A 14,755-nucleotide genomic window follows, 5' to 3' on the forward strand; every position below is an offset into this window, starting at 1 on the left:
TCCTTTTAGCTCGTTTAGTTTATTACTGTAGTACATTTTCTTTGCATTTTTAAAATTTTGTTAAACCTGTTTCGGTATACTTAATAATTCTTTTAACTTGTTTCAGTTGGGTTTTTAATGAACATTTTATTAAATTAATTTTTAACTTTTCTAGAGGCTAAAATTCCTCTTGTGACCCAGGGTACTTGATGGACTTTGTAATCTTTACTTCTCTGGTTCTTACTATCGAATGCACTGTAAAGTATATCATAAAACCTACTGTATGCTTGTGGAGGGTTCTGTTCATTGTAGTTATCTTCCCACTTTTCATATTCTAGTTTTTGATTGAATACATTAAGAGTTTCTCTGGTTAGTTTTTTACATTTTGCCTTTATGATTTAAGTATTGTGTGTTATAGTAGATGTTATTTGGAATATGGGAAGGTGTTTGGAAAGGTCAGTAAAAAGTAGCCCACATGTGAAATTATCTTTTAAGCTAGTAACAAAAATGTTATCAATCAGTGTTGCGCTTCTACTTGTTATTCTTTTGTGCAAAAAAATTAAATTAGTGCGAAAAAATTAAATGAGAACATGAGATTTAAAATGTTTTTAGTATGTTGATTTTTCTCAATTTTTAGCAGATCTATATTGAAGTCTCTTATGACAAAGCATTTCTTTTTCTGTGAATCTGTTTTTTGAATTAATTTGGAAAGGCTGTTTTAAATAGTTTTAGTTAATCATTTGGCAGCCTGTATATCGCGACCACAATCAAACTGTTGGGTTCTGTTAAGGTGGCCCGCGGGTATTTATGAGGCTGACAGTTCCCTTTTTTAAGTGCCTTTTAAAACGGGAAAACGTGAAGCGATTGCTTAGATTTTTGAGAATCTGAAAAAATAATGCTTAAATTATATAAGTTGATAAATTTTATGGCGATCAAACGCGATTTGTTAAAGTTATGAGCGATTTTTGGAAGCCTTCTTTTTTAATAAAATGCGATTATTTTGAAAATGCCACGGTGAATTTTTCTGTAATTACCCTAAAACGCTGCCAAACAGTTGAAGTTTACTCACAACAACTTACAGGAAAATCCACTCCGTAGATTTCCTGAACGAGCGACATCTTTATTTTGCCTTTAAAAACTGTTGTGTTATGCGCCTGACTTGACCGTCGCATAAATTTGATACTTATACTAACCCAGTACCAGCCAGTTTTGAGTCTGATGTCACCTTAATCTTGTGTGTAAAATTTAAAAAGATCGTGTATATACATGAAATGTTAGCAGTCAATAAAGATGGATGGTTTTCAGTTGAATGTTTGAAAATATCAAACAAATGACGTTATTTAGAATTGCGGAAAATTTGTCGATTTGTTTCTCATTTTTTTAAAGCTGCAGCTACAACAGGATATTGCGAAGATTTGTGCCGAGTTTCAGCGTGTTCCTATCATACGGTTTGAAGAATTTCGGTCGCAAAGTCGGGTACATTTGCTTTCCAAGTTCTAATCGTTTTGTAAACCTCGCATTTCGAATGAAATTATTCTGTTGTTGTTTGAAGAGAGGTGTTACTTCCAAATTCCGCACGATCTTCTACCGTCAGGAAATACATGTGCAGGAACGGTATTTGTCATTTTAGTAGTAACTATTTCAGGCTGTGTTATTTCCAAGTGGCAGAAGATCAAGCAACGCCTCTCTTCGAAAACAACAGTATAATTTCATTCGAAATGCGGGGTTTACAAAGCGACCAAATCTTGGAAAGTAAATGTACCTGACTTTTCCGACCGAAATGAAAGGAACAAAGCAAGTTTCAAAATAAGTTAAGCTGAGGCTCTAAATAACTACATTTTATTCTGTTATTTAGCAATACATGTTCTTAACAACTTTTATTTTAATTGTTGCAAAGAATAAAGGATATTACAACAAACAGATTGCAAATTTCAGTTTCTAACAACAAGAAATAGGCAACACCGATATTTGTCTTAAAAGAGATTTTTCTACAAGCAAGAGTCTGTTTATGCCATATGTTTTAGCCATAGCCTGAGTCCAGTGCTCGTCGTCATCATTAACATCGTCATCTCCATCTTTAAAGTCTGTTGCACTGTTCATGCAATTTTCAGAGCAAGTACAAGCTTCTGTGAAAGGGAAGCCTTTACCGACACATGAACATCGCCTCATTTGGCGAATGGCGCGGCACCCACAGCAAACTATTTCCATCACAGCCTGTGGAGATGGCGCCAGGTCTGTCCAAACGATCTCAAGGCATCCTTCCTTCAGTTTCCATCCATGGCTTACCGGTTCTTGCTCAATTCTTGGCTGTAAGGCTTTCTTCCAGAGAAAAACTTGGTAGTTGGCTCGCTTAAGGTGGTATCGGAGGGCAGCGCTTGTTGGCGGGTGTTGGTGAGACTGCACGTTTTTGCCCTTGCAAAACATTTTGTAACCGAGGTCATTGACCAGCTTGCACCGATTATCATTGTACAACATGCAAACCACTTCTTGCAACCTGGTAATGCTCTGACCGCTTATGGTCAGGCTCTCTCCAATAACTTGGACATTGTCACTCATGACTTGGCTGTCTCTGACCGTTTCAAACGCTTTTCTCTTGCCCTTGCCTGCAAATGAACTCATAGCATCACAACCTGTTAACGCATGCAAACTAAGGAGGACTCAGCATACCCTGGAACCCAGCTTCTCGCACGGTCAGGGAATGCTTATCAAGCGTGATCTACTTCTTTTTCCACTTATCAAGATCAGTTCGGCAGGAATGGCTGATTGGTGGTGACATGCTACCACTTCAACATCTGTATCCGGTTAGACTATGGCGACCCTTTGATGTTCATGTGAAGAAGCGTGTTTCGCATGGAGGAACATCCATGTACCAGCTTCCTCCTGGTTGGCATGCAGTTCTGTTTCGTCAGTCGCTGTTATACGTCCATCTATGACGACAAGCTTGGCGCAGTGATTGCCATGGGTAACATACATTACACAGCTGCCGATCCTTTCGGCATATTCTTCCTTCGACCTGTACTCAGAAAGGAACCTGAGAATACGCACTTTGTTGCTACCGCATAACAAGTGCTTCTTCTTTCCCTCTCTATGTTCTTGATGCAGATGTCTGGGCACTGATCTCAAACAAAATCAACTCTTCTTGTTTCCCCTGCCTGCATCAGTATTCTCTTGAAAATCATAACTGCCAAGTCGGAGAATCTCTCTGGTATCTTCCTCACCGTTTGAAGCATTGTCATTGCGTGGATCATGACTACTAGTGTTTGAGCTGGCAAGCCCTGAAGACTCTTTACCCCAACCTCTAGAAGTTTGCCGCTTTGTTGGTTTTCACTAGCGTGCCAGAGACCATGGAAGTGAGCCCAGCTCAGGGACTAGCAACTGACGGAGATCCATTTGCCTGCTTTGACCAATAACGAGTAATCCAGCAGAAAGATTTATTTTCTGTTCTTATAATGACAGCACTTCCTCCCTTTGACACGGTTGTCTTCCTTTGAACATCACGGAAGTTACCAAGCTTCAACTTGGAGAGTGTCTCAAAGAAACCTACAGAATCACTCGGCAGTCTGTCCTCACAAACGCTGTCAGAGTTTATGTTCCTTTCCCTTTGGCGCCAAGGAAATCTAACTTGTTGGTTTCAGTTGCTACGCAACCAAAACTAAGACTGGCGAGTTCCTTTGATGGTTTAAATGGATCCGTCCAATTGCCGACAACCTCCATTACTTTTCTTACAAGTTTTCCTTGTGAAGACTATCTTTTTTTTTCTTGCCTGTCATCCTACAACACTTGTCAACAAAAAGGGCACGAGAATGCGCAGTTAAGATCCATCACTGTACCGCATTCTTTTTGAGACTGAAGCCAACGAAGCCACCTTTTGTTTTCGTACTTCTGTTTAAAGTCTGTTCTATGGTCTGGTCAACGGAAAGTTTAGCAAATCCATGTTTAGTGTTCTTCTGGACGCCAAAGTCTCCAAGTGGATTGAGAAAATTCAGACCTTCAGCTTTAATTTGATACCAATTTCACTAGGTATTAAGGGGGGTGCTACCTGCCCCTTTTGAAATTTGCCTTATGGACTACATCGTAGAAAAATGGGAATATCATCATCATTGTTGCAGTTGAAGATACAACTTTATTGTTTATCTTGTATATTGCTGAATCAAAGTCATTTCACAATGCACTTTGTCTGTCATGGGCTCTTGATTGTGACTTTGGTTGAATGCATTATAATTAACGAATTCAGGATGATAGGACTTACGCACAGCCAGTGGTCAGATCGGCGTGCAAACATCTCCAGACATGCCTTTGGATTGTATTCAGTGTCATATAAAGACAGGCACTAGTAGATCTTTTGCACTACTCACTAGTTGTGTCTGCTCTGGGTTCGAAAGCACCGGTTTCTCGGTGTGTGTCTGTCACCACACCGCCCGTTTAAATGCCTCGCAACTATGTGGTAGTTTTTCTGAGCTACTGACTTTGCCAAATAGCACAACAAGTGAGTCCTCCGATTTCTTATACATTCAACAAAAACTTCTCTGCGGATGCAGTGGTGTCAACTTTGAGGACATCATCGCTCACAGAGGGGAGAAGATCAAAGTGTTCTGCAAAACAGAAGGAATTTTAAGCCGAAACCTCCTTCAAAGATATGTACGTTAAAATTCCTGTCCATATTCAAACCTTTGATGAGAGCTTAGCGTGATGCCCCATGAGAAGTAACAGCACGTCTATGCCTCTCGTGGAAACTACTATGTTGTTGACATGTCTATGGTGGCCTAGGCGTGCCACAGAAGAATTGTACATTATTTTAAGACTTCTTTAATGATTTTCTAATTTGATTCAATGTGTTGCATATTTTATTGTCTATTTATTATTATTTTTGTTATATATTGTTTGCTTTTCAGTTTTTGATATAGTTTTGTTTTGTAAATTATTGTTATTCGATTTCAGTATTAATTGCTTTTCAGTTTTTGATATAGTTTTGTTTTGTAAATTATTGTTATTCGATTTCAGTATTAATTGCTTTTCAGTTTTTGATATAGTTTTGTTTTGTAAATTATTGTTATTCAATTTCAGTTTCAATTCAATTTCAGTTCAAAACGAGTTTTATTTTGTTTTATTTCGTCTCAGTTTTGTTTTTCAAAAGAAAACTGAACTGCATCATGGCCTATGAGTGCCATAGCCCACAATGCAACGGTTGCATTCTTGTCACGCCATCGGCTTGAAAGAACCTGGAAGCTTGGTTCTGTTTACAATCGCACGTGGTTCTGACCGGCAAAATGTCAAAAAGAGGAAGGCGAACCAACGATGAATTCCGTGCATTTAAGGCGAAAATCGCTAAAAAGAGAATGGGGAAGGACGAATCGACAGGCAGTGGCGATATGGATTACATAACAGTGCAACGGCTCTCTTCGAATGTTGAGGGACGATATCAAAAATATGCCAGGATCGGCGCGCTAACCATGGTTCCCCTTGGATGTGAACCAACGATTTCAAACATAAAGGAGGCGTGTAAGCGCTTCTTTAAAGCCGAGCACATGGAATGTGATATTTTAGCGGGCGAGAGGGGACCCTCGTGGACAGAAAGTAGCCAGATCACTAACTGGAAGGCTATCCACGTGCGTTTCATCGAGAAAAGTGATGGTGAAAGCGAAATGTCCGAGCTCGAGTCGGTAAGGGAAACAAAATCACAACTAACTCCAGAAAAGCCTGCCCGGCCGATGGCAACGAAAGCTGCGGCGTCTGTACCCCTTAGTGCCATGCTGAAGGTCGGCAAGCTTATCCAACCGACAGCAGACATTGTTTCGGTGCAACTCGAAGAGTTTGACCTGGGCGAGAAATCATGGCGTCAGCCCTGCGAAGCAAAGTTTTCTTTGTCGAAGCAAAAATTTGCCAGTGGCGCGTTTAGAGATGCATACCATGCTACCGCTCTTTCTGAGCTCAGTCCTGGCAAATACGTGCTCAAAAAGTTTAAAGAAGATCAAGTACAAGAGATCGAAAGGTTATTTACTTCGATGGAAACCCACACCAGAAAAGTGGTCCAGATGAACGCGCTTGCAAGGAACTTTGCATTACGGCTTGCTGCAGAAGCCCCAGTTGAGTATGGGTCCACCCTTCGTTACACCAAAGTTTACTTTGGAAAGCTTTATGGCCAATGTGTTACAGTAGAGCCCTATATCGAGGGCGCGTTTGAGAAGCATGTGAATAACACTGGAGAAGTGTGTGGCGACGGTGGCGAGGTAAGCTGCAAGGCGGAGACATTTTCGCATTATACCTATTGTAAATCAGGAAAGCAGCTCATGGTCGTCGACATTCAAGGGGTCGATTATACCCTATTTGATCCGCAAATAGCAACTTCTGAACTTCTGGACAATGCAGACCAATCCATCTTTTTCTGTTGCGGAAACCTCTCATCACAGGCCATAGAAAAATTCAAGACCGAGCACATATGCAACAAGTTCTGTGATCTACTTAAACTAGACAAATTGTGAAAACAGTAAGTAACTGAAGTACTGATTATGCTGTTGCGAACTGTCTATCTTTTATACAAGTATTTTTTAATGTGCTTTGTAAGTGAACTGTGCATGCAAAGAAAATATTGTTTTCACACATTGCCTATTTTTCGGAAAAGGCCATAAGTTTTTCTATTTGGTGTTGAGTTATTGTTTTCCTTTCGAGATTTAAATTGTTACGTATAAAAGAACTGTTAGGTATATATATACACAGGCTGGAATTTTTTTGATGTACCTACAAGTTAAAAGAAAGGAAGGACTTGTAGACTTGTAGTAAAAATCAAATCTCAGCTTTTAATTGTTATAGCTTGTTAATGCGTTACATGTTAGAGTTTATAGTTTATAGTTATGATAATTTAACAAGCAATATACCTGATTGCATGGCCAGTTATAAGACATGTCAAAAACTGTCAAGATAATGTTAGCCTACAGCTTGGTTAAAGGACACTAAACATCATCCAGATAATTTTGAATAAGCCACTTTTGTAAGTATATTGCATGTAATAAAAAAGGTTATATAGGAGTTATGAAAGAAGCCTGATTGAATGATCTGATTTTTTTTACCATATCTTCATCCTTGTCATGCATGAGGATGTAGGTTTACAAATAAGCAATGTTTCCTGAAAAAGAACTATTACTGAGCAGTTGGGTTATTTTTCGATGCCAAAAAAAAAAAAACAACAGACAATTCTTATACAATGTGCAAGTCATGAAATGCTGGTCTGTTGAACAACCTAAGATGACAAAAGTAGAGTTCAAGCAAGTTCTAGAGTCTTTGTTATGAAAATCTTCCTCAACTTCAACAGAATTTGATGTGAAAATGGATTAGTAACCATGAAAACAATTATATAACCTGCCACAGGTACCATACACCTGAGTGCTAGCTTGGTTGGAAGTGATCAGCTACAATAGGTTAATTGTTACTGGGCCTTATCTTGAACTCAAGACAGCAATTTCAAAATACATGTTTATTGACATGCGATTTTAAAAAGAGGTATGTTATTGACATCTGGCAAATGTTGCTGACACTCTCTTTGTTCACTTGGATTCAAAAAATCATCAGTCTTCAAGGACATGGGATAGTTCAGCAACTTCAAGAATTACTGAATATAATTGTCAGTGTATATGATGGGGTTTTAATATAACATTTACTAATTCCAGCATTGTTTATTTCCTTATACACTATTTCCATTGATGTCTTAACAATTCCCTGTCACTGCATGAGGTCATATAAGTTACCAGTAGGTACTTTGAACGTTTACCTGTATATTTAGCACTAGCCATCATAGCAAGCTCAAAGGGGAGGGGGAGGGAGGAAAATACCCCTTTTCCCCTCCCCTTTAGGGCAGCTATACAGGCTAATTTAACACAGACCTTCTATGAATTTTCTATGAATTCTATATATTTAGCACTAGCCATCATAGCAAGCTCAAAGGGGAGGGGGAGGGAGGAAAATACCCCTTTTCCCCTCCCCTTTAGGGCAGCTATACAGGCTAATTTAACACAGACCTTCTATGAACTCTCCAACTGATGTGGGATTACATCATATTATCAAACCAATTTAAAATTATGGACATTTTGACCAATTCATATAGCAGTTTTAAAATGCATTTTTATTGATATGAGATCGTAGAAAAAGGTAAGCAACCTTTGCATCTTCTGGATCTATGTCATTGGCATCTGGTACATGTCGCTGACACTCTTGTCGGACGGATGGCTTTAGATAATCATCATTTTCCTCAAGAACTTTAGAAAACTCAGCAACTTCAAGTAACTGTTCTTCTGTGACCTTGATGCCACATTTTTGTCCACCATATTGTTCAGGGAAGTGGTAAATATGCTCAGGCACTCCTGATGGAAGTTCTTTTCCCCTCTGCTTCCTGCTCCTGTGGTTATTCCACACACACTTTCTGAAAACATCGAGCTCCTTTTGAATGACAGGGATATAGACATATGCTAGAAGGTCCCTAAGGGTAGATGTAAAGTATACAAACAGTTACAAAAAATACAAGTTTGGCCTCCAGTACTCCCAAAATCAAAAGGAAACCTCAGTTTCAAGAATTTGAAGGTACCAAAGACTGCTTGTTTCAAAGGCTAGTGAAACCTCTGGAATCCTTTCATGCATTACTATTTCCTATTTGGCATGGAAGCTTACTTCTAATTGGTTACTAGGTTTTCACACCTTTATGAAATTCTCTCTAGTACCATGTTAGATTTGTAAGTAAGTTCACTATGAAATACATACATGTACATACCTGTCTGTTTGATCACTAGCATCATATTCACCACATTCTACTAATGATTTTAGCTGATCTTTAAAATATCTCTCCATTCTTTCCAAAAGCTCCCGCCACCACCTTTCTATTTTATTTTGGGTTGAGGGCCCATATAGTACCGCATCTGTAGATTTCTCTAAATCGCCTTGTTTTTCTCTAAGAAAGCAATGGATTGTTGCCATAACATCAGTTTCGGTACCCCTGTCTATCCGTAATGTCTCGGGCAGAACTGCAGGAAAATGTACATAAACAGTAAATAAAAGAACATTAACAATGTAGTATTACTCTAAACTCAATTATTCCTGCAAATTGGGCGAACCTCTCCCCCCCCCCCCCAACCCAAACAATGTTGAAAAACAAAGGTAAAGATTTGTTTGTGTACTAATATGCATTCCACTGTCAAAACGCGACACTGCTTAGGGGGAGGGGGACAGATTAGTTCACTAGCATAATTTTTGCACTTGGGGGAAGCATTTTCAAGACCTTGTTCACAGTTTTTCACTACATGGAACTCACTGGCAGTAAATGACATGTTCTAAAAAACACATTCTTATAACTGGTAAAATTTTCATTCAACTTTCAAGCACACAAAGGATTAATATAGATCTATAGAATACTATTTTATGTGTTTGCATTTTGTTCACTGTTATTTGAAACTAATATTCCAGGTTTCTGATAAACATCATGACACCAAATTGAATTTTTAGAGGGTTGACAAGTTTAACTGAGACATGATTTGCCTTCTACAATGTTGCCCCTTACCTCTAGATTCAAACAGATATTCAAAATAGAACCTTCCTATAACCTTGGGGTTGTTGTTTGAGGTCCACACTCGCAGGAAATTAACTCTTCCACTGTAGGTATCTAATCCTCCGTAAATACACAAAGGAAACATTGACTTTTGGTACCCACAAAGTTTATCATGTCCATCACATGACATAGTACAGTCAGGTCCCTATTATTGAAAAAAGCACACAGCAAATATGTTAAGAAAATTGCTCCTTTAATTTTTTGGTCTCTTAGGGACCAGTCAAAAAGTACAGGGTGGGGAGGTGGGCTATGAATTATTTGAACAAAATAGGGGTGGCCCACCCCTGGAGTGACACAGAAAAACCTAGTGGCCCACCCACCAACCAACATCAGTAAATAAATGTAGATATGTTTACAGGAAACACTGGCTTATCATTTTAGTCAGAATCTCCAGAAACATTTCGAGATCAAAGTTTGGATCATAACAGTGTTAGAGTCCTTGAAATGAATTTTAGGGCATTATGGTACAATTTTTGTTGCAGATATATTCTCTGCAGTTTAAAAGGACACTAATAGTTGGTGGTTTTGATGTCTGTACAAAGCAAAGTCAGGAGCCCATGCAAAGTAGAGGGGTTCGGGGCCTGGATGGTCCCCGGGAAAATTTAGATTTTCTAGAAACTCCTAAATACTATTTTAGGCATTCAGGTGGAATTATTTTAACCATTGTAGATGTAGTCTCTGCAGTTTAAAGGGATAACAATAGGTGGTGGTTTTGAGTTAATAATGATTGTACATGACAAAGTAGGGGGTTTGGAGGATGTTCCCCAGGAAAATTTAGATTTTTAGCACCTCAGAAATGCTGCTTTAGGCATCCTGATTGAATATGTTTGCACTGTTATAGATGCTGTTAAATGAATAATTTATTTTGACCATGACCCACCCCTAATGCGGTCGTTAATTTTCCAGACCCACCTTTTTTGTAATGTGGAAAAATAGTGGCCCACCCCCAATTTTTCATAGCCCCCCCCCCCCCACCTGTAAATAATAGGTTGCACGATATGAAACTAATGGCAACTTACACCTGTGACAAATGCATTCAATCGTTGTGGTCTATTTGATTGCCCCACTCCGCCTCTTGATTTGAGTCCATCCGGGTCAGCTTCTCCCATCGCCGCGTACACCAAATCACGAGGAACATTTAGACCATGAACCTCACGCACCTTCTGTTGCATTGCTCGGTAACCTAAAAGCATACCAGGACCTTGCAACTCCTTTTTAACAGCTTCTTGCACATCGCTAACTTCTACTCCATAGTCTGTGTACTTGAGGTCAAAATACTGGAGCCTTCTACAAAGGCTTCTTAAACTCCACGCGTACATTGGATAGTCTAAACTTACAAAATCTAGAATTTCATTTCTTCTCAGATTCCTGCGAACATACTTCTCCAGATCTTGTCTTAAAGCATTGTCATTCTGCCATTCGGCGTTCCTAATACGCTCAGCCATTTTGAATTACGCGCGATGCCTTTTGGGGAAGCACCTCAACATGCGTGCTTGGCATTGTGGGCTATGGCACTCATAGGCCATGATGCAGTTCAGTTTTCTTTTGAAAAACAAAACTGAGACGAAATAAAACAAAATAAAACTCGTTTTGAACTGAAATTGAATTGAAACTGAAATTGAATAACAATAATTTACAAAACAAAACTATATCAAAAACTGAAAAGCAATTAATACTGAAATCGAATAACAATAATTTACAAAACAAAACTATATCAAAAACTGAAAAGCAAACAATATATAACAAAAATAATAATAAATAGACAATAAAATATGCAACACATTGAATCAAATTAGAAAATCATTAAAGAAGTCTTAAAATAATGTACAATTCTTCTGTGGCACGCCTAGGCCACCATACATGTCCTCTTAGACCGACTGCATGAAGAACAAACGTCATATCGGCTTTTTTGTGGTTGTACCTCAAAACGGCTACATCTAGGTTAGGATCTGAGCAGAAAACATCCCGGCACTAGTTTGAACAACTGGCAGATACTACGATTGCAGAGTCAGCTGTGGTTCCGAGATAATTTCATCTGAGAGAATCCGCACAAAGTCCGCTTTGTTGTCTCCTAGTGCCAGAAATGCTCACCACTTCATCGGCAACTGAACCTGGCTCTCTTACTTCTATAACTCTGCTCACAGGCGTCGCCATGTTCTCAGAGCGTCGAATTCTTGCTGTTACTCTAATGGAGTGCCTCCCATCGGATAACACATTGATCCTCTTGTATGCAGGACCTTTCCGTAACACAGTGTTAACGTAACATTCTGCAAATCCACCGAAAGCATTTGAATTTCTGGTTATTCAATAGCTGCCACCAGGACAAAGCCATCAAAGAAAAAAGCATCATTTCCTTGACGTTTAACTGACTCTAGGCACTTGACCTTTTCTATCTCGCGCCTGCCTTAATTCACCGTCACTAGACAACATAAGATACTCTGGTTTGCATGCAGAGTTCTGAATGTATTTTGGGTAAAATAGCTAAAGGAAAGAAAACTCCTTTTTTGGACAATGACGTCATAATTAAATGCCTCAAAACTTTATCTTAGCACAAGAATTGAGTTTGGCAACAATGATTTTAGAAATCAGCGTACTCGATTTAGTTAAAATAGCTATGTTGCCAAAAATCAGACAAAAATGCCCGTGGGTATCACATTTTGGGCTCCTGTGTATCTGACTAATAAGCACTTTTCTGAAAAAATTGTTTACACAAGATCATCATTCTTATTTAAAATAGATCTGATATTACAGTGGAAGGGTGAAAAATTAATCTTAGTAGCTGTTTGTATCAACTGTTTAACGTCACTATCATAATAATCACATCTATCAACATGGTGAGTAAACTGGTTATAGTAACAGATGTCTGGATCTAAATGCATGTCCATTGTTAAAAATGATTTCCCCCTGTCATTATTTGAGAATGTAATTAATTGATTCAATTTTTTAATATCATTATTATTAAGTTGTAGATTTGATTGTTGAATTAACTCATCTTAAAACTGATTGTTGTACAAATTACTTAAGGGAAATACGTTACTTATATAATCTGAGGCCATTAATTAATGGTATAATTTCAGTTAACGAATAAGAATAAACATCGCTTTAAAGGCTTACTCAAGGTTCATGAGACCGTTCCAATTACGACTTGAAACTGCTCTCGAGCTCAAATACTTCTTGTTGTTTCTTTGCAACTGTTTGTTCAGCATCCTGTTTTTGTTGCCCAAGTTTCTTTAAACAGTTTATGAGTGTCTGAAGCTTTTAAACTAAACTCAGCTTTAAGGTGCCACTCCATAAGATGTTTTAGTTTGCTAGCCACATTCAAGCTTCTGTGGATTGGCCATGGCTCAGACGGCTATGACGAACTGCGAAGACGTTTGTCTGAGCTAGCTCCCATACTTTAAGTTTGATCACCGTGAGGTTTTCTCTTGCAGTCTTTCGCCGTTTCTATCATATCTATGAATGAATCCAAGTCATCGACAGGAAGCTCAATCCAGTCATCGTTGTCTGTGTATTTTATGCTTACTTCCTTGCAATAAAGACTGGTGAATGCTGTGAAGATACGCTCTGTCAAGGATTCATAGCAAAAAGGCCCCTTCGCCCATTCAATGTTGAACCTATTGTGGCTAAGGATTGTCTGTGCAATATGTTCGGGATCTCAACATTGAGAAGGGGAGTGGGGATCGAGAGAAGGAATTAATTTGGTAATCGTGCCAACACTTTGCACGATGGTTGTAGGTTATGTCTTGCTTGGGTGGTAAGTTTCTTATTGAACTCTTGTTTTCTAAAAGCAGTATATTAACCTCGTGCTAGATTAGACTGTCTTACTTTGGTGGTGAGTTCCTTTATGGAACTGTTCTTATCTGAAGGCAGGACATAACTTAATGCGATATTATTATGTCTTAATTGAGTGGTGAGTTCCTTATGTAACTCATATTACTTTTTTGCAGCATATTGACCTCATGCGATATTATTATGTCTTAATTGAGTGGTGAGTTCCTTATGTAACTCATATTACTTTTTTGCAGCATATTAACCTCATGCAATATTACTTTGTCTTACTTGAGTGGTGAGTTCCTTATGTAACTCATATTACTTTTTTGCAGCATATTAACCTCATGCGATATTATTTTGTCTTAATTGAGTGGTGAGTTCCTTATGTAACTCATATTACTTTTTTGCAGCATATTAACCTCATGCGATATTATTTTGTCTTAATTGAGTGGTGAGTTCCTTATGTAACTCATATTACTTTTTTGCAGCATATTAACCTCATGCGATATTATTTTGTCTTAATTGAGTGGTGAGTTCCTTATGTAACTCATATTACTTTTTTGCAGCATATTAACCTCATGCGATATTATTTTGTCTTAATTGAGTGGTGAGTTCCTTATGTAACTCATATTACTTTTTTGCAGCATATTAACCTCATGCGATATTATTTTGTCTTAATTGAGTGGTGAGTTCCTTATGGAACTCATATTACTTTTTTGCAGCATATTAACCTCATGCGATATTATTATGTCTTAATTGAGTGGTGAGTTCCTTATGTAACTCATATTACTTTTTTGCAGCATATTAACCTCATGCGATATTATTTTGTCTTACTTGAGTGGTGAGTTCCTTATGTAACTCATATTACTTTTTGCAGCATATTAACCTCATGCGATATTATTTTGTCTTACTTGAGTGGTGAGTTCCTTATGTAACTCATATTACTTTTTTGCAGCATATTGACCTCATGCGATATTATTTTGTCTTACTTGAGTGGTGAGTTCCTTATGTAACTCATATTACTTTTTGCAGCATATTAACCTCATGCGATATTATTTTGTCTTACTTGAGTGGTGAGTTCCTTATGTAACTCATATTACTTTTTTGCAGCATATTGACCTCATGCGATATTATTTTGTCTTACTTGAGTGGTGAGTTCCTTATGTAACTCATATTACTTTTTTGCAGCATATTGACCTCATGCGATATTATTTTGTCTTACTTGAGTGGTGAGTTCCTTATGTAACTCATATTACTTTTTTGCAGCATATTAACCTCATGCGATATTATTTTGTCTTATTTGAGTGGTGAGTTCCTTATGTAACTCATATTACTTTTTTGCAGCATATTGACCTCATGCGATATTATTTTGTCTTACTTGAGTGGTGAGTTCCTTATGTAACTCATATTACTTTTTTG

General features: G+C 38.1%; 2 protein-coding genes across 2 annotated transcripts; one reads left to right on the forward strand and one right to left on the reverse strand.

The window, feature by feature from the left end:
• Positions 1-4,736: 4,736 nt before the first annotated feature.
• On the forward strand, positions 4,737-6,458 carry LOC144648316 (myosin heavy chain kinase B-like). Its single transcript, XM_078507915.1, has 2 exons — positions 4,737-5,432; positions 5,606-6,458. The coding sequence occupies exon 2, from the start codon at positions 5,622-5,624 to the stop codon at positions 6,456-6,458; it is 837 nt and encodes a 278-aa protein (XP_078364041.1). The 5' UTR covers positions 4,737-5,432; positions 5,606-5,621.
• Positions 6,459-8,073: 1,615 nt separating this feature from the next.
• Positions 8,074-11,428, reverse strand: LOC144650151 (uncharacterized). The gene is made up of 4 exons (XM_078509806.1): positions 10,585-11,428; positions 9,518-9,710; positions 8,735-8,984; positions 8,074-8,446 (listed from the first exon to the last, which is right to left on the reverse strand). The coding sequence occupies exons 1-4, from the start codon at positions 11,008-11,010 to the stop codon at positions 8,080-8,082; spliced, it is 1,236 nt and encodes a 411-aa protein (XP_078365932.1). The 5' UTR covers positions 11,011-11,428; the 3' UTR covers positions 8,074-8,079.
• Positions 11,429-14,755: the final 3,327 nt, after the last annotated feature.

This window comes from Oculina patagonica, chromosome 4 (assembly GCF_052425735.1).
Source record: "Oculina patagonica isolate OP01 chromosome 4, crgOcupat, whole genome shotgun sequence".
In the NCBI taxonomy this organism is placed as follows: domain Eukaryota; kingdom Metazoa; phylum Cnidaria; class Anthozoa; order Scleractinia; family Oculinidae; genus Oculina; species Oculina patagonica.

What these genes read in the sequence shown, in the direction of transcription:
- LOC144648316 (XM_078507915.1), top strand. Translation starts at nt 5,622, where the DNA reads ATGTCCGAGCTCGAGTCGGTAAGGGAAACAAAATCACAACTAACTCCA.
- LOC144650151 (XM_078509806.1), bottom strand. Translation starts at nt 11,010, where the DNA reads ATGGCTGAGCGTATTAGGAACGCCGAATGGCAGAATGACAATGCTTTA. An exon ending in ATATCTGTTTGAATCTAGAG is followed by an intron (nt 8,985 to 9,517) that starts GTAAGGGGCAAC and finishes ATTTTCCTGCAG; the next exon opens with TTCTGCCCGAGACATTACGG. An exon ending in GCTAGTGATCAAACAGACAG is followed by an intron (nt 8,447 to 8,734) that starts GTATGTACATGT and finishes ATCTACCCTTAG; the next exon opens with GGACCTTCTAGCATATGTCT.